Source organism: Phasianus colchicus, chromosome 3, assembly GCF_987193195.1.
Source record: "Phasianus colchicus chromosome 3, bPhaCol1.hap1.1, whole genome shotgun sequence".
NCBI classification, from domain to species: domain Eukaryota; kingdom Metazoa; phylum Chordata; class Aves; order Galliformes; family Phasianidae; genus Phasianus; species Phasianus colchicus.
In genome coordinates this window covers 45,004,110-45,023,632 of record NC_143438.1, presented here as the reverse complement: position 1 = coordinate 45,023,632, position 19,523 = coordinate 45,004,110, and the positions used below count along the sequence as shown (strand labels likewise).

Sequence of the window (19,523 nt, the reverse complement as noted above, 5' to 3'; positions counted from 1 at the left end):
TCTCGTAACAGTGAGAAACTATCAAGCTTTCACAGAGGTGGGAGGGAGCAGCTTATTTGGCTCCTCTTCCTCTGGTTTGTATTCTCAGGAGGAGAATCATCATGCTGAGAACCATACATTTTTATTTCCCAGATATTAAGATAAATGTCTACTTCTTCTTTCAGATAGTATAGTTTTGGATAGAGACTTGGCAGGCCTGCTGGTTTTGGTTCTCCCAGAGCTTAAGTCCACAGAATTCACTGATCTCTTCTTCATTTATTTTATAGAAATAAAAAGAAAATTACCAGTGTGAAGATGTACAGTTGAAGAAAATGCTCTCTATAAATTCTCGTTTTTGACAGTTCCCAGGTATAGACTTGTCAGGCAGCTGTCTCCATTTTTCAGCACAGAATGTTTTTAATCAAAAGCTGGATGTATTATTTTAGAATATAAAAATAACTCTTAGTAAATTGGGGATGGTCTAAGAATGTTTGGATGGCATTGAGAAGCCTTTGTAAGGTTTTTTCACTAGGAGATTTCAAAGCACTTAGGAAGGAGAGCAGTATTGGTTTTTGTATTTTACCAATAGAGAAACTAAGGTAGTAGACGATCAGGATTTTTTTCCATTATCTCATAATCCACTGACAAAGTAGAATTAGCACAACTTGAATTAGCAAGGTTCAAGGGAATTTTCACATTGATTTTTCTATTGTAAAAAGGGAATGTGGACACTTCCATTCTTATCCTGAGCCTGTTACTGATTTCATCCTTTTTGACCTTTACTATGTGTCTCTGCCTCAGTTTGCCCATCTGAAAAATGAGAACGGTAATATTCATCTACTTCTGTAAAATGCTGTTATAAGAGATGGAATGTTCAGAGTTATAATAGTATTTGACGAAAACAGCTTCAAGACTGCTTTATATAAACCAGTTACATACCTTACGATCAGAGGAAGGATGGTCTTTGCAGTCCATACGTAGAGATTCGTCACTTAATTTCAGTGAAACCATTGGCTTTCTTGCAAGTGTAAAAATCTGAATGCCACATCTTTTCAGTGCGGAAAAATCTATGAAATTGTTCAGCCAACATACAAAGGCATTTGGTGTTGCAACATGTCTGTTACAGCATGTACAAACCATTTTCTTAGAAATGTTGTTGGACCTACCAGTGGTTGGCCTAGAAAGAAACATCAATATTCCTCTCTGAAGCCAGCTAACATAAATAAACTTTTCATATTAGTCATCAAGTGAATAATAAAAAAGTACTAAGGACGGTGGGAAATAATAAAAAATGACTCTTTAACACAGGTTTATAAAATACAGGTTTAATAAAAATGACAGTTCTGCTAGAGCACTAAATCAGCGTAAAGTGAGCAAGGAAAAATGGCAGTGGATAAGTGGCTGATCTCTTGTTTTGATCTCTGTATTGTAGCTATAGAACAATTGCCATTTATTTAAAAACATATTCCATAAAAGTAGAAAAGAATGTACATAATATATAGAAAAAAAATTGCATAATATTTCTTTTTTATCTTTTCTCATCCTGAAGAAGACACGAGCAGTTTATGGAACCCTGCAGGGTCTTAAAGCCTAACATGAGTTTCATTCATGGCTTAGACAACATAAGCACTTAGGGTTTGCTTTCTTTTAAAGTGACAGCTTCAACAGAAGGACTTCTAATATCGTCACTGTTTTTTTCTGGGTTTTTGATCACTGTGATATTGTTTGGCCTCTTAAATTTTAAGTTGGCCTCACTTTTCAGCTAAGAAGTGACCCAAAAATACAAGTGCAGGCCATTAGATTTAATCCTTTATAATGTTTTCTTCAATAAAAAGGAGAATATATCTGGAATGTAATTGTAATCTCCCTACATGCTCGGCTAAATATTTAATTGATTAAAGTGTGTAATAGAGAGAGGCATCTTGGTGGCAGAAATAGTCATAAAATGGTGATTGTGAATTGTTAGAACACACTTGCATTCAAAGAACCCACACCTATTTCTTTTGGCATTTTTATTTCATTTAAATGCCTGTAGCATTGCTAAATATTCCGAGTAGGAAGAGGGATATGTGTGAGCACATAATTATTAAGACCCAAAGTATCACATCCCTTAAAGTTGCCCTGTGGGTGAGAGTCAGTCAAAAGCACTGACCTCTTTGTCCCACTTAAGATGTGAAGAGGATAAAGTCATGACTGTTCATCTCACGGTGCAGACTGGGATTTCCCTGGATCTGGACCAGCTTCTCAGCCATTGCAAATGGAAATAGCAATTCTGTGTTTAAAGTGCAGGACTGGTACCTGGAAACTTAGACTGGGTAACAGAAGAGCTGTTAGGACCCTAAAATACACATCACCATTAACAGTTTGAAAATGAATGTGAAAAGGTCCAATTAATTCAGATCTGGCCTGGTCTCCTGCTGTACTGTACTGACGGTGCACAGTACTTCAGTGTGAGTTTCAGTTACATCTAGAGGAAGATCAGTGAGCAGACTTCACATTGACATGTAGTGAGCATCTTGAGTATTTTGATGCTCAGATGCTGGTAGGTCTCTAGGGACAGAACATCCACCACCTCTGACAGGTTGCCCAGAGAGGTGGTGGATGCCCCATCTCTGGAGACACACAAGGTCAGGCTGGATGGGGCTCTGAGCAACCTGATCTGCTGTAGGTGTGTCCCTGTTCATTGAAGGGCAGTTGGTCTAGATGGCCTTTAAGGGTCCCTTCCAACTCAAATGATTTTATGATTGTTTGAAAATAGGAGTTATGCACTGGAAAGCATCAGACATTGGGTCTGTTTTAAGATCAACGTTTCCATGGACGAACTTCAATAACTCCAATTCTGGCAAAGCACTATGTGAGCGTTTTGACAGATGACTAAAGGGCTGCAAGTCAATTTACTTATGTGTAGTCAATTTCTCTCATACAAGTGTATTAGAGCAGCTAACGACACGACTAATAGGAGCAGTACTGTAAATTATTGTGTGCGTAGTGTCTATTGTCTGGTTAATGTAAAGATTTTCTTATTTGAATATAAAATTGATTTGCAAACTGGTTCCAATAGACCCATAGCTGATTGTAAATAATTTTAACAGAAGAGAAATATTGATCCCCTTAATTAAGTTCCTTCAATAATTGACTTTGTGGTTGTCTTGATTTTTCAGGATCAATACAAATTCTGCTATGAAGTGGCTTTGGAATACTTGAATTCTGGCTGATGGCATAAACAGCGCAGGCACTGTTCCTCCCTCCACCACCACAAACAAAGCAAGCCGTTTCATGATATCTGTGTCAATGAGATGAAGACTTCTCAGTGTTACGCTTCTACTGCTTTGTATAACTGGCTCTTTTTAAGAGCCCAACGAGGTGTTTATAAAACTGCTTGCACTGCCCATTTTCCACTATTAATGCCGCTGCTTGGCACCCATATGAGCATACACCAAACCACATGGCGGTCGTTGAACACTGTATTCATATGTAGCCATCGATGTGGTGAAGCAGCATAGTCCTCTGGTAAATAAGAGAGCACAATTATATTCTTATGAAGGAATTTGTACTCTTCGTTATATTTTGTCGCCTGTGATTCTCAGTTATTGTCATGGCCTAGTGTACATTTTTGTTCTGTGGAGAATGCTATCTGGCATTTTGATAATATATGATTTTAGTTATATTTGCATTCTAACACGTGCATAATAAATGAATCATATGTAGCTTATTTGAACTAATGGAAAGACGTACCAAATCATGTTAACTTTTTTGAGTTGTAATTTCTATCCACTTTGTACCATTTCAGAGAGAGAATCTTGGTAGAAATGCAGTTAGACAAATGCAAAATACAGGATGCTCAGATTAATATATCCAAAGCTTTTTCATTTGTTTATATTGTAAATATTTTTTGATTTCATCAAATTATTTATTCATTAAAATGAATTTTTTTGTGAAGCACAGTGAGTGACAATCATTTTTATTAAGCCCTGGAAATGCTTACTGTATGATAATGTAAACATTTGTTTAAATTGTATGGATTCTCAGCTCAATAAATAATTACATACATGATAAAATCTTGTTATTTAATACCTCTTGGCATCTGAGTGCCTTCCAGTAAACCTCTTTTGACTTTAATTCTTCTGAATACTGAGCTACACCAAAGCATGCTTTTTGTGTGATCTAATTTTGATCCAGCCAATAGCAAGAAAGATGTGTCACACCACTATATAAAAAGAAGAGGTGAGTTGGATGAATTAAGATACACACACACAAATGGAAAACCTGAAAGTTCTGCTGCTCGGTGAAGAAGAGCTGATGTTGGTTGGGCATGCAGTACTCAGTCTTGTCACAGAGGCATGTTATGCCTCACCTTCATGGATGCAGTGCAAGAAGCACAGTAGCAAAGAGGACTGAACCAGCAATGGCTTACTGCACTGTCCTTTGGGTTTCTAGATCTTTCTCTCTTACCCAGCAGTACCAAGGAGACATTGCAGGCGGAGCAACTGTTCGGTACTGAAGCCTTCCAGAGCTGTATGGAAACCCAGAGCAAGGAGGTTGCAGACTGCTCAGTATTTCAGCTCTTAAAAAGATTATTTTAACATGTGAGCCATCTGGGATGGGGACAGTATTGATATAAGTGTATCAAAGTCAAAATGTTTTGAGAGCCTTTAAATCTAAGAGGTATCCAACCTGGATAGAATGATGCACAGCTTGTCAAGAGCCAGTTCCAAATCACTGCAAAATTCAGATCTGAAGACATGAGGATTGGATTCCTCTGCAGCTGGAAAGCATCTATTTTACAAGAAAATTGCTTTAAAATGTAGCTGACAGCTACAGGCCATTGCTGTAAACTGGAGAGAAGTACTGAAGAACTTAGGAAAAACAACCCCAGCTCTGAGAAGAATGGCTGTGCTTGGGTGAGCCCTGTAGCAGTACAGCCCATTGCAGGATATGCTCTGATTCACGTGGAAACCTCAACTATTGTATTCCTCCAAGCCAGCTTGACAGACCCAGTATACCAGCCGAGCACACTTCTCTGTAATGATTAAAGATTGCTGAACAATTTATTTTCACTATCTAGTCATTGAAATACTCATATATGTGTCTAATATTACCTGATGGTTCCAAGAACTTTAAGACAGCTAAGCATGCTGAAGAACTGCTGAGACTGAAAGTGACATAGGCAACAGAATCCCAAACTGGAGCAAGATTTGTTGAAATGCAGCAAGAATGGCAATCTCTCCCAAGGACAGAAACTGCCAGCGTTATTTCAGATGTTGCACTCTTCAAGACTTGCTTTGCCACAGGTAGGTTTTGGGGGATGAGGGATGAAAGGAGATGACAAGAAGAGAGTTCTGCAAGGTTTTTAATTTCTTTACTGATGATATCACTGATTTTTTTGTTCTTCTGGCACAGGCATAGTCAAACCACTTTGAACTTCAATGTCTTCAGATGGGAGCCAGCTCAGGAAAGTAGTAAGTCACTTTGTGTCCTTGCTGTCCTACTACAGTTATCGATATGAATGATAAAAACCCAGGCTTAGGTAAAGTATTTTGGCAAGAAGAAAAAAAAAAGAAAAAAAAAGGAAGAAAAAAAAAAAAAAGTAAGATGAGGTCTTCAGGAGCCAGGGCTAGAGAAAAAGTAAAGAATTAGGAGCAGAAGGAAGAGGTGAACACGGAGGGCAGATATTCAAGAAGAAGCATGAAGCTTCTGAAAGCTACCTGGAGGATACTATTGCAGAGGAGGCAATAGAAAGAAAACTGCAGTGACAGCCATTTCAGATGTTCATAAACCAGCTTCCCTTTTTAGTGGTACATTATAAAATCACTGTGCCGCTGTAGAACATACAAAGAACATCAATCCTAGTTTGGAAGGAATAGAGGAAGGATGTTTTCTTCAATCCCTGGTATATAAGAGGCATATAAATGAATAAACACTTCAAATGGTTGGCCATATGTATTACCCACTTCATCATCTGTTGAGGACTTGAGGTGGTTGATTTTTGCTCCTCTGAAAGATCAGCAATGCTGATGGGGACAGGCTTTCACATTCAGGTATCTCTATCTTTTTAGCAGCGGTGCTTCTAGCACCTTCCTGGGCTTCTTCATCAGCAAAGTGAGTCAATGACTGGCCAAATATTTTCACAGAGTACTAATGCAAAGTGTAAGGACTATGTACAGTGAAATTTGAAAACAAAGAATAGAAAATAGGATTTACAGTAAAATATAAAATCTTACCACACCGCTGTACATGCTCAGCCTCCTATTTTATTATGTTGATCCACGACATCAAAGGCAGACATTGGTGGTATGGTAGCATAGGATGGACCTTCTCATCAGTATTGTTACATTTTGTTGCCATGTGACACATGGCAGCAGCGGGGCAATCTGATTGAATGGTATCTGATGTGGAAGTGCAGATGAAGAGAAGATGTCTCATTGAATTCCTTCACGTGGAAAAAAATTGCTCCCATTGACATTCATCAATGCTTGCTGAATGTTTATGGAGACCAAACAGTGGGTGTAAGCACAGTGAGGAGGTGGGTGTCATCACAGCAGTGGTGACAGTGACTTGAAAGACAAGCCACATTCCTGACGGCCATGTACAGCTGTCACATCATGAAATGAAGAACTTCTCAATCAGCTCATCCACATTAATTGGAAGATTAGGAGCATGGAACTGCGTACAGAGCTAAATATCAGAGCTTCAATGCATTGGAAACAATGGTGTCAGTGTTGGAATACTGCAACATTTGCAACAGGTGGGTCCCACAGATGCTTGCACAGGAACAAAAACAGCACTATAAGAAAGTTTGTCAGACCTATAGAACAAATGTGAGGCTGAAGGTGACATTTTTCTAGGTCACATCATTTACCAGTAACAAGATGTGGTGTCACCACAATGAGCCGGAGTCAAAATGGCAATCCATGGAGTGATGACGTGAATTCCCCACTGAAGAAAAAGTTTGAGACACAGCCCTAAGCCAGTAAAGTGATGTGTACTGTCTTTTGGGATACAAAGGGGTGATTCTTCTGGATTTCCTTGAAACTAGATAAACTATCAACTCTGACTGCTGTGTCACAGCACTGATTAAGCCAGAGGCTTGAACTTTCAGAGTTAGATCAGAGGAGAAGAGAACCATTCTTTTGCAACACGATAACACCAGACTCCATACCAGTTTGAAGACTGTGGAGCACACTGCCAATCTTGGTTGGACTGTCCTACCACACTCACCATATAATCTGGATCTGGCGCCTTTTGACTTCCATCTGTTTAGGCCAATGAAAGACGGACTGCATGGGCAAAATTTTCCTAGTAATAATGTCACCATAGCAGCTGTGAAACTGGGTCACCTCTGCTGGTACAGATTTTTTTGAGTGCGACATGGCAGGCTCTTGTTCACTGCTGGCAAAAATGCATAAGCAAGTGGTGGTGACTATGTTGAAAAATAATATTCTGTGGTTGAGAATTTGATCTATCAAATAGTGTTGTTGTACTTTTTTGTATCCCTTGTAGTTTCCATGGAAATAAATAAGAAGCATTACTCTTGGAGTGACCTATATGTTTTGTCAACTATGTCTAGAAAAAATAGTGCAGCTCATGTCTGAATTTTTCTGCCAAACACTCAGCTGTATTAAAAGAAAAACAAAATTAGAAATAGCAAAAAACTGTACAGTTCAACTCTGTTGTTTTGATATTTATTAAGGAGGCCTATATACATTACTCTATAAGTACTGTCAGCCTATTCTCTCATGTAACTAGTGATCGGACGAGAGGGAATGGCCTCAAGTTGCACCTAGGGAGTTTCAGGTTGGATGTCAGGAAATACTACTCCGAAAGAGCGGACAGGCACTGGAATGGACTGTCCAGGGAGGTGGTGGAGTCACCAACCCTGGAGGTGTTCAAGAACCATATAGATGTTGTACTGAGGGACATGGTTTAATGAAAACTATTGGTGCTATGAGGACAGTTGGTCTGGATGATCTTGTAGGTCTTTTCCAACCTTGGTGATTCAGTAATTCCATCATTTTGTGATTTTGTGAAGCCAATAACTGTTGTCACATTTGTGACAGAATACCAGTGACAAGAAATAAAAACCCAACAGACCATGTTAAAAATAATTGATTTCTATAGGATCTCCTTTTCTGTTGTTTGCTTATTAGTTTTCCCTAGCCTGGACCTTATATATATCATGAAATCACACATTCACGTGAATTTGCATTGCCCTGGTCATCCCCATGCTGCCTGTGGGAGAGGTCCAAAGCTGCTCACAGAAGGCATCTTGCTCCATGCCAACCTAGTGCTGCCTGTTCTCTGCCAACAGTCACTGCTCACCTTCCACATCCTCACCTCTGGGCATCTCTGCAGCTCCTCAGTTCCAGGCCAGGCAGAGCAGGAAAGGTGCTGCACTGCTTGCAGGCTTGTATTGTCCAGCAGAGCATAGCACTTCGATAGCCTTCCTGGAAGATGCTTTGCTCTTGGTTGCCACTGTCTTGCTTCTCACTCCAGGATCACATCTAACACCCACTATGAGCCTCCATTCCACATCCCTTCCAGTCTTGTCATCACAGGAAACTACACTCTCTCTGGGTAATAGGTAGAAAGGGAACATGAGGCATGCAGAGATTGGGATTTCTGCCATGGTTTTTTCTAAGTCTGTGCATAACACTCCATGCACAAAAGCACAGAAGAAATGTACTTTGACAATGAATACTGTGAGCTGCTTGCTGTAGCTTGTCTAAGGAAGGTACCAGGGGAGATGAATATCTCATATTCACTGACAGCCTTTTCAAAGCAACTCTCCTACTGTTGTGTTTTCAGTAGCAACTAGAGGATTTTTAATTGTATCTCTACAGTCCTGATATTTCCAGTAATTTTTTTTTGTGTGTGAGAAGTTTTGTTAAAAGGCCACAATTAAAGCAGAACTATCATTCATGCTAGACGTACATTGCTACTGCTGCTATGCCAGAGTACATGCCATCAAAACTTCCTGTCTTACAAATGCTTGCATTAATATCCTTTTGCCCATTCTCACGTGTGCACGAAAAGCAACTTGATAGTCACACACATTTTGCATTTGAGTGCATCCAGCCTTGTACTAGTCATGTCCAAGCGGTGTTATGGGTCTGTCTGGGATCTAGTTAGTCTTCTTCATAGCTGGCCGTATGCTGCTGTATTTTGGATTTATGACCAAAACAGTGTTGATAACACACTGAGATTTGGGGTATTGCTGGTCAGTATTTGGGGCGTTGGAGATTCATGATCCTTGAGTTCCCTTCAAACTCTGGCCATTCTGTGATTCTGTGATTTGCACTCTGATAAGGCCATTTCTATTTCTGTCTATAACCAATGATTACTACAACAAAAAATCTCTGCTAGCATTTCTGCTCTGCCATGAACAAATCATACAGATACACAACACCTGCCTGTAACCTCTTAGACTGCAGTTGTTATACATGGAGGTGGCATCTGACCCTGAGGAGTTGTTCCCACAGGAACTATTACCTTTGGATAACTCAGAAGACAGAGCACCATGCTGGATCATGTCCTTAGTCTTCACATTACACATGGGGCAGTATAAGGACACAGCATAAGGACAATGACCTTTGTTGGCCATGCACAGGAATTTCATCAGTAGTGCACACTACACAGACTGCAATGTAGCTTGGCTGCAGTTTCATCCAGACCAGTGATATTAGAAGAAGGGGAGGAGAACAGTACAGATGCAGCCACACTGGTAGATTGTGGCCTTATATGTGGGAATGATTTCAGTCTTCATCTGAGAACAATAGGCTCTTGAGGAAGTCCTCAGGAAAAGCACCACTGAAAATCATCTGCCAATGGTTTGCAACTCTTTTGCTTCATTGCATTTAATTTGTGTATACACTGGCCTTTTCCTGGTGGAATATGAACTAAGTACACCCCACAAACTATTTTTCACATCCTTGTGCTTCTAAGCTGCCTGTACCAATCTGTCACAATCTAGTAAGAAGTAGTGCGACCATGAGTCTCCAGCTCATCCAGTAACAAACAGTACATGAGCAATTTACCTTCTGCCTTCTTAGGCAGCCTTGTGCTAAGCTGTGCCTCAGTCTGTCAGCCAAAAGGAGAAGCAGGTGAGTGCTATTGTAATTGGAATGAAGTTCTGATATGTTAAACTGCACTGCCTTCCTACCAGATGAGGAAGCATGCTGGTCAGACTGTGCTCCTCCTCTTTGTCTGCATTCTTTCCACCTTCACCCTTGACTATGTCCTCTCTTGCCAAATTACTCTGACCCACATTCTGAATCTCCAACCATGCTGCAAGGGCCACTCTGCTCACACAGACAGCTTTGCCAAATGTTTCTTCTCCAGCCAGGATTCTCGTTTATGCTGACAGCATTGTTCTTCCTCCCACAGTCCCACGGTGTCTGTTAGCACAGCCCAGGCAGCACATTGGCTTGGTTGGGGTTTGCCTCCCCTGCTCCTAAACAGAACATCCTCCCTCCCAAAATATCTTCTGAGTGCTCTCTTTCAACATTCACGCTTACTGCAGGTTTTATTTAGCTGAGACACAAAGAATTGGACACCCTCCCCTCACTGGAACTGCTCGGAAAACTGTACATTTGTTACGCTTCATCTCGACTACTTGGCTGTAATTTAGTCCAACCTTTCCCATAAAACTACTAAATACTTCTTGTAACCAAGCAGTCAGAACAATACTGCAATGTAATTTTCAGTAATCGTCTGTGTTAGTGTGCTGAGGTTATGCTGGTTACCCCTAAAAGCGGGTAGGCAAGAGTGGCATCTTCCCATTACAGCTGATAAATGGCTACATGATTTGGCACCAGATTATTCAAGCAGACAAATTAACTTCAAATATTAATACATCCAGCAGCCAGGCAGATAAATTGCTTGTTCTACAAGTGCCAGCATGCCTTGGGGGGGAGGGGGGGAATTCACATTGGCTTTCAGGAAACCTAACCTTCAGAGCAGCGCTCAGCCAGGCCAGGAGCCCATCAATCAGCTAACAAAGCTGGCAGCCCTTAAATGGATCTTCACTTCTCTCTGGAAAAAGGAAAGAGAAGACTCAGCCAACCTGGCTGATGCCCACCAGGACTGTCAGAAAGCTGTTTCAAACAAAGCACACGCACCGAGGCCTTGACCCAGGAGCCTACTAGAGGTCTGCCTAGCCTGGGACCGTGGTCCCACAGTGACAGAGACAGGCGCAGGGTACGCTGTCCTCAAAGGCCATCTGCCTGCACAGACAGGTGTTCCTGGAATACTGGTAAAGGGCAGCCACCATCAGAAGCTTTATACAGACAGTTTCTCTCATAGGGGATGAATCGAGGCCTGGCGTGTAGATTTAAGGTCTCTCACTGTATGATAATGCAATTCAAACAGTTGGGAAATGAAGTAATTAAATGTCTATACATTAACATATATGTATAATAGAGGGGTAACATTTGAAATGCTGTGATCAGTTGATGAGAATGAAAAATCTAACTGATATATTCTCTTAAAACTGCTGGTAATGGAGCTGAATGCAGAATTGGAAGGTAGTCTATCAGTGTAGCATATCACTAGATCAAATAAACTAAAAGGAAGAAAGACATTACCACACATGACATGATACTGGCTGAATGAAGTAATTATTGAGCTCTTTGTATTCACTTAATTGTCTGGTTGTAGAGCTTCAAAAAATACTTTTAGTAAGGGAATATTTGAAGAAAGCCTTTGGGGGCGAATATAGAAGCCAAGTTGACTGTTGCAACACAACCAAGACAAGATTACAGATATAAATTCTATGTTCAACAGGCGGAAAATGTGTTTATAATTTTATCATTGTACTCAAGGCTTCCTTACAATTTATATCTTGGTTGAGTATAAATACACTTTATATAGAACATATGGCACTGAATTTAGCCAATCGGGAGGCACCATTTGTGCTGTGAGCACTAAAGCAATTTCATAAATTATGCAATATATTTCGTCTGGTAATGTATAGATGGGAAAGCCATTAACATCACAAATCATTCCTTATTGCTGTATAAGTTAGCATATTTTTTTTCCAGCTCACAGGTGCGAAGCTCTAAATACATTTTGCATGGTGATGAGGCATGTTGAAGCTATTTGGTTCAGCTTCCATAAGACTTAATGGTACCAGCCTAACAGCACGGGCTTGCTCCACCGCTGGACCTGAAATTTCTTTAACAACAAATGGGCAATGTGTATATTTAACTTGATCAAGAGATTATATTCCGTCAGAAGAGACCGCAACAAGGCTGTGAATTGCTACAATTTTGGGGGCTAAGTTCCTTAAATGCAGCTTACTTACCTAAGCACAACCACATATATCTACATCTGACATAGATTTGTTGCTTATGGAAAAGGGCAACTGCATATGACTAGTTTAACTTATTTGTATTACTTGCTGCTGAGATAAATCTTCATACGTTTATTCCAAAAAAAAAAAAAAAAAACCACCTCAAATTGCTGTGACCTCTGGTATTTCTTTTTTCACTATAGTATTTTCCTTTCACATCCCTTACCCCAATCTTATCAAGTCCATAAGTAAATTTTTGTTTATTGTTTGGAAGGAGAACCTACCACCTCCTTCCAAACAGAGAATAGTATCCAGAGCTCAGTTTTAAGGAAAGGCATCAGAGAAAATCCTTCAAAACCTTTCATGGAGAAGAACATTGCAAGCACCCCACTGTAGTCCAGAATTACGAGATTTGAAACAAGCTCACACTTCCGCTTTATTTTTTAGGAAGCATCAACACAACCTTGCTGTTGTACATAAAAACCAGAGTCATTAATAACTTTCCTAGAGATGTTCACAGTATTAAAGAGTCTTAGAGACACATCAATCTTCAAAACCCAGCCTTCATCGGTGGAACGCATTTATGGAAATAACCTCAATGATTCCCCGTCTCACAGGTTAAGAAATTTTGAGCTGCGAGCTGAGGGAGGACAGAGGTCAAAACCATCCAGCTTCTGAGGGAGACTTCACCTCCTGTGTTGCAAAGTGTTTGTAGCTGATGCCAGCCTGCTCAGTGGGGAACAGCACTGCTAATCTGAGCATCATGCTCCTGTTCATAGGAACTGCCCTGACAGCAGTGAAGCAGCTTGCTCCTCAGTGCTGCTCTGGGCTCCATTTTGTGTTGTGGTGACCCAGACAGCAGGACACTCATTTCCTAAAGCAGCTGTGGTGGATCTGTGGCACAAACCACAGCACAGTGTCCTGGAGCTAATGCCTCACCAAGGATCCATTCATCCCACTGGTCAGTTTCTCCTGCTGCCAACATTATCCCTCAGCATCCACACTCTTATCCTGCACCGCAGGGCAAGGGGAAATAGATTCCCTCTTGTATACAGCAGCACAGGAAGCATTTCTGCCTCTCTGAACGAGGGCTCAGCATGATAAATGATATAAGCCAGAAATTTTGGCAAATTAAAAAGTTTAATTTATGATGCTGCATAATTGTAGCTGTTTAGCGGATGTGACATTGCCTGCTTATTTGCAAACCAGGAGAGGTAAATTAGATGAAAACGTGTTTTGTAGGGGATGCTACCCAAAAAGGACCACCAGGTCCTTCCAAACCCAGGTGTTTGCACCCAGTGGACTGTGCCAGTGCTGACCCCAGGAGCCTGGGCTGCCTACGAAGGCTACCTGCCTGTTGAATCAGGGCTCCAGGCAGCTGTCCTCAGCAGGGCTCAGCTCCTGCAGCCTGCTCCCCCAGCACAAGAGCTGATCACTGAGTCTCAGCAAGAAATGGCACTTCTCCTTGGCTTATTCAGTATCCAACAAATAGCTGCTGAGTGAAGCGATTCTGGAGGAAGAAAGGGAACAACTGTCTGGAGCCATTCCCTCCCAGTGTCATAGCAAAGTTCATCAGCCAAGAGATTTCTTTTTTATTCATAAAGAATAACACTAATCTCTGTAAAAGAAGAAAACTAGTCTCTCTGTAAGGCGAGGTTTTACTGTCACTCATGTTTGCTACTATACTTACTCAAAAATCTAAAACACCTGAAAAAATGAGTAACAGGAGGTCCAGGACCTTCAGAATATAAATTGCTACACCACTTATAAAGGAATAAAAGGCACTTTCCAGATATATGAGTGGCTGTAGCCATCCACACTCCAGATTGAGTGTTATTATTATGGAGGAGGGAAAGGAGGGAAGGAAATAAGTGCTTATAAGAAGTTGGAGAAGCTGGTGTTGGCACTAAGTGTGAGGCTCCAAGGGCTCAGGGGGCTCTCCAGGGCTGTGCCACAAGCTTGCTCTTCTTCACTTATTCCACCTCTTTTCTCCAGGCACAGGACATTAAAAAACTGCTTGGAAGAAGCTGATAGTGCTGCTGTAATCTACACATCCAGGAGATATTTTTAATTCAGCAGTTGTGATTGCAGGAAAGAGCAAAGCCAAGTGGCCTCCGGTGTGGTGTGGTCCAGGGCTACTCCTCACGCCTTCTCTGGTCAGGCATGGGGCCTGTTCCTCTCCCCTTCCCCACTAGGCATGGGACTTCTTCCTCTCCCCTTCCCTGGTTAGGCTGCAGACAGGGCACTGCCACCCACACGGGTACCTGAGGATGTGGGCACCTGCAGGATCATTTCTGAGACATGCTCTTTTTACAAGATGCAGCTTAACTGAGAGGTGGTGGGGAGAGGATGCTATTTATTATTGAAGACACATAGAAATGTGAGCAAAAATCAGTACAGCAAAGCTGTATTTGAAGTCTAGTTTCATCTGCACTCTGCAGACAGGACCTTCCTGTGACATGATATAAAACATTCCTGCATACTCCTTAAAATACCCTTTTTGTGCAGTATGCGAGTTGGGTTGCTAATTTCTCTTCAATTCCCACCTCTATAGGTCTCTGCTGGCATCTCAGCCTTGCAGGCTGTCAGAGAAAGGAGAAAGCAAAAGAAAACCAATGCCCAGAGGGTGCCCCAAGGGACAATGAGAGAAGCTAAGCTGAGGGCCAGCTGGTCACCAGGTCCTCTTTCAGTCTCTGCACCAAGGCCTGCCAGTCCAGGCCTTCATTAAATGCTGTGATCTAGCGTGCTGCCTTCCCCTTCATCTTCCCCTCCCTTGCACATAAGGTTTTCTTTGTTTTTCTGGGGATTGCTACAGGGTGCTGCTATTGAGATAAGTTGAGGCCAAAAGGAAACTCGTCTTCCTACCAATTTCTGCTTAGATTTCTATTTCAGCTGAATCCTCAAATTACTGTCACCTCCACATCTCATTGACAGTTCCCTAAGGCATAAAATGGGGCTGAAATTAGCACTGGATGTTGAAGAGCCCAGAGTAAATTCTTCTTTCCAGTTTGTCATTTATTTTTTAACTTTCCCTCTTCTTAAGTCTTTGATTCAATCCTCAACTCTCATGATGCTTACTTTGCAGGTCAGATGGCTACACATTTTTCACACAAGATTTTGTGACACACTATATCAAATACCTTACTGAAAGCTCAGAATTGTTTAATAGATTTCATTTCTATCATCCATTAATTTCGTAATTCTATCAAAAAACAATCTAGCATGGGTGGTACTACTTATTCTTGGTAAACCCACACAAATTATTCCTTGGGGTTTTATATTTCTGACATTTATGGAGCTCTTTTCCCCCTACTATTGCATTATTTAATGTCAGACTAGATGTCACCAAAAGACATAGTCTGACAGTTTGTAGCAGGTAGGAAGAGACACAATATCCTTCCAACAATTTTACTGTGGAATGGTGGGAATCAGAAGACTTCTGATTTCAATACAAGTGATGCCCTATAGCCATTCCATAGGGAATCTGATGGCTTCAGAGCTATCACTGCAAGAGTCCTGGCTTGTTTAAGTTCCCATCAGTTTTGTATCTAAGATCCCCCTGCTGTTTTCTGTAGGCTTCTGAAAGCTAAGCATTGATTTCACAATGCGCTACAGAGACTTGTAATCCCATAGGGTAACAGTCAGTGTTCCCAAACACAAAGCCTTCTTGTATTTTCATCGAACTACCAGCAGACAGCAGTTTCTAAGAGGAACAGTTTGAAGAGGTAGTATTTCTTGTTTCCTTCTACTGAGAGCTGAAACACACCAGGCCAGGATAAAGATGGTAAACATGCAGATGTATTTGATAATCTTGCACATATTAGTTGAACAACATCTTCAGTTTTATCTTCTAGGTGAGTAACGCACTATGAAACCTGGTGGTGCAGCAATGAACTGCTAACAGCCTGTCCTTTTCATTTCATCAGACCACAGTATTTTGACTCTTTTGTGGTACTGGGTTCTTCATTTCAGCAGCTGGGCTGTTTCACAACAAAGCTCTCAGTGGTGTTCACCTGTTGTGATTGCAGGTACTGTCACTCAGTGCTGATCACTGAGCAACTTCACCTGCAGTGGATAGCAGCTGAGCTGTTTTCTTTTGGGAGCCCACAGGGAAACTATGAGATGAGATTAAAAATTTTTCAAGTCCAATTATTCCTGTGGCAGATTTGAAATATAATTGTTGAAGGAAGAGCTTTATGTTCACAGTAAAGAAAAGTTGATCACAGCATTGATGGGAACAAATAAGCCTAGGGCTTGGATCTTTCTCTGAACTCTGCTGGGTAAGAGATTAGAAAACTGAGGTTTTTAGTTGTGTCAATAAGAAGACTAGAGTAGCTCTGTGCCAAGCGTCTGGCTTATTCACCATCTAGGGGAGGATAATAAGGACCAGGACAGATTTCAGAAGCCTGTGATCATCATTTGTCTTTAAAGACAGGAAGAAAGGAGGTCCTGCATTTTGTTTGGCACTGCCTTTGTATTGTTTTAGAGCAGACTGTCTGAGGTGCAGATGATCAGCCTGCTCAAAGAGATTCCTACAGCTCCTTTTATCCAGAAGCTGATGGCACCAGGTAGTGTGGATCTAACAGTTCAAATCGGAGTCAGCTTGAAGACCATCATGCTCTGCTCTCAGGAGTTTTACTGGCTGTTTCCCTTCCCCGATATAATTTTTACTGAATATTTTCATCGTTTAATTGCCATATGGTTTTCATTAGTTACATTTTACATGGGCCAACATACATCTCTGAGCATGGGTAATCAAGAACTGATTGCATGGTGCCGCTGGGGACAGAAGAGGTAGAGAACAACTGGTCTGTAATACACAGCTTATCTCCCCATTTCCATTTGCTGTTTTCTGGTCCAAGTCCAGATTCCTTTTTCCCTAGATGTTACTGGGAAGCAGTCAGATCCAAAAGCACCTCCAGCATAGCAGCTTCAGCCTGGCAGAGTTTGAGCAGCAGAGAGAGCTCAGAGATAGAGCAGGGGGGGAGAAGCAAACAGAGGCAGTTCTCAGCTCTTACAATAACTGAAAATAAGCTGAGCGAAAGGAGAGAAACTAAACTTGAGAAGATCTGTTAACATATTTTTTTTGCTGATAGATTTTCCTCCCATTTTCTTATGACAAGATCATAGTTGGTTCATATATGCTGCAAAGTCCATGATAAAAAATCACATTCATGCTGAACAATCATTTCGATTTCTATATGCCGTTCCCTTGTCATACAGTGACACTATCAACACCCACACACGGGGCATGGACCTCAGCCCTGCAGGAAATCCTAAGGTGTTAACAAATCTCATTTAGCCTCCTCAGCTTTTGGTAGGAAGCTGTGATTTCCAGTGTAAATAACAAAATGGCCTATACACACCATTTCTGAAATGTGAGGACAGTGCAACCTCAGAACTGCCTAGTGCCTGGCCTGATGTTTGCTATGACTTTCTGTAAAAGATTCCCATTGGGAAAGAGATTGAGACCATCTTCCTGGGCGTGAGCCGTCACAAACAACACATTCACTTTTTCCTGTCAGCTAGCTTCACAGAGCTAGCTCTCTGAGGCTCCTGAGTAAGTGCTTCTCCAATTAACTGCACAGCCCATCACACAGTATGGAGCAGGGCATTACCTCACATTTACTGTTCTTCTTCCCCTGCACCTCCACAGTCAGGTTAAAGCTGTCTGAAAGGCAGCAGTCACTCTCCTGATCCTGAAAAGAGTTCCCCACTGTGATAAAGAACATTTCCAGGCTGGGCTGGACTTACTTCATCGTTCCCTCTGACCCCACTTTCTTGGGTCATGGTCATGGCATTGCACCCAGAGATGGAGTTTTTCTCATGAAGGTGGAGACTGCAACACCTGGATTTTCCCCTTTTTTTATCAGAATGGCTCCAGGCTTGAAATGATTAAAGGTGATTGTTCTGACCACTAAGGCATTCATTGCAAGCTTGCCAACGGGATCCCATCTGATTTTTGTCAAGAGAAACAAAGCAAACCACCATTTCAATGACTAGAATTGGGGTGCTGATTTATATTTGTTTCAGTAGAAAATTTAAACCTTTCTGAAGAGGATAAACTTTAGCTGAGACTGAGTGACAGATCTTAACGTAAGAAGCTTTAGCATTTTATTCATTTATAAGAGTGTATTCGTATTCACTGTAATGTGTAACAATTCCAAATAACCATCTTTTTTTTAATGTGCTTTTATTGAAATAGAAGAAATACATTAAGAGAAGCCTTTGTTTGGAAATCCAGTTTTTGCAACACATTTTATGCAAATAGCTCTCTTCTAGCTACTGTCTGGTCTGTCATCCTCCAAAGCAGGGAGAAAGCTGTTGCCAGAGTGAGATGCCAAACCTGCCCACAGCAGCAGAAGTGGGGCCACGTACCAACTTCCCCTCAGTGCAGCTGATGCAATGCATTGACCTGAGCGCTGACAACCTAATGCAGGTTAAAATAGGCTTGATAGATAAAAAAGTGTTTCCCTTGCAGTTGTACTACTTGCGCTGTGTCTCTGCTCCAGTTTCTGCATTTCCTCCTGCTTTTTGTTTCCTCCTGTGCAGTGGTTTATGACTGAATAAATGTAAGAGGCAAATATGAAAGGCTAAAGTCTTTTCATCCATCTCTTCAGAGGTGAGGAGCCAGTGTCCTAATGGGTATCACATCACAGTAGAGTCATCTTGAGAAAAATGAACGGAAAACAAAGGAAAACATTTTGAAAAATGACCCAAAACAAAAGAGCATTAATCTCCCTACAGATAAATGTACTGAGGTTAGAGATAACCGGGATTGTTTAATGATTCAGCGGGAGAGCTTTTCAAAGCCAGAATTGAAGTAATTGCTTCCCTGACATTCGTGTTTGTTATTATTGTTTTTATTATTATTATTATTATTGAGTATTTGCGTTTCAAAATTTCCTCTGTGTTACTTAGAGGGGATGATAACAGACGCTACAGGAAACTTTAAAATAGATACTTTAACTAAAAGGATATGAGAAAATAGAAGCTGATTGCAGAAAATCAGCTACATCATCTTTTTTTCTCTTCGTCTCAGAAACTGTGTTATTTCTCCAAACTAAATGTCTCCAAATCTTGACCGCGGGATGACATTTCTGCTTTGTGGCAGCTCTTCAGGTTGTGACACTTATTGTTGCTGCTGGTTTTCATTCTTTACGATGATAAAAACAAACCGTTTCTGTTGTTTGCACAAAATGGAAGTGTGTCAAAGTGCATGTTTTCAGAATGAAAATTTCTGAATTGGCACGTG

At 41.1% G+C, this 19,523-nt stretch overlaps 1 protein-coding gene across 8 annotated transcripts in view; it reads left to right on the top strand.

Moving 5' to 3' along the window:
• The window catches only part of PTPRM (protein tyrosine phosphatase receptor type M), a 460,562-nt gene extending 456,522 nt beyond the window's left edge, over window positions 1-4,040 (top strand). For 6 of the 8 annotated variants that reach the window (XM_090137384.1, XM_090137387.1, XM_090137385.1 and 3 more), the window contains one exon: window positions 3,141-4,039. In XM_090137384.1, coding sequence (XP_089993510.1) covers window positions 3,141-3,194 — 54 coding nt within the window. In that variant the 3' untranslated portion in view covers window positions 3,195-4,039. Of the gene's footprint in view, window positions 1-3,140 lie in introns of all 8 variants that reach the window. The other 2 variants (XM_031588942.2, XM_090137388.1) reach the window with 1 other exon arrangement.
• The last annotated feature ends 15,483 nt before the right edge of the window (window positions 4,041-19,523 follow it).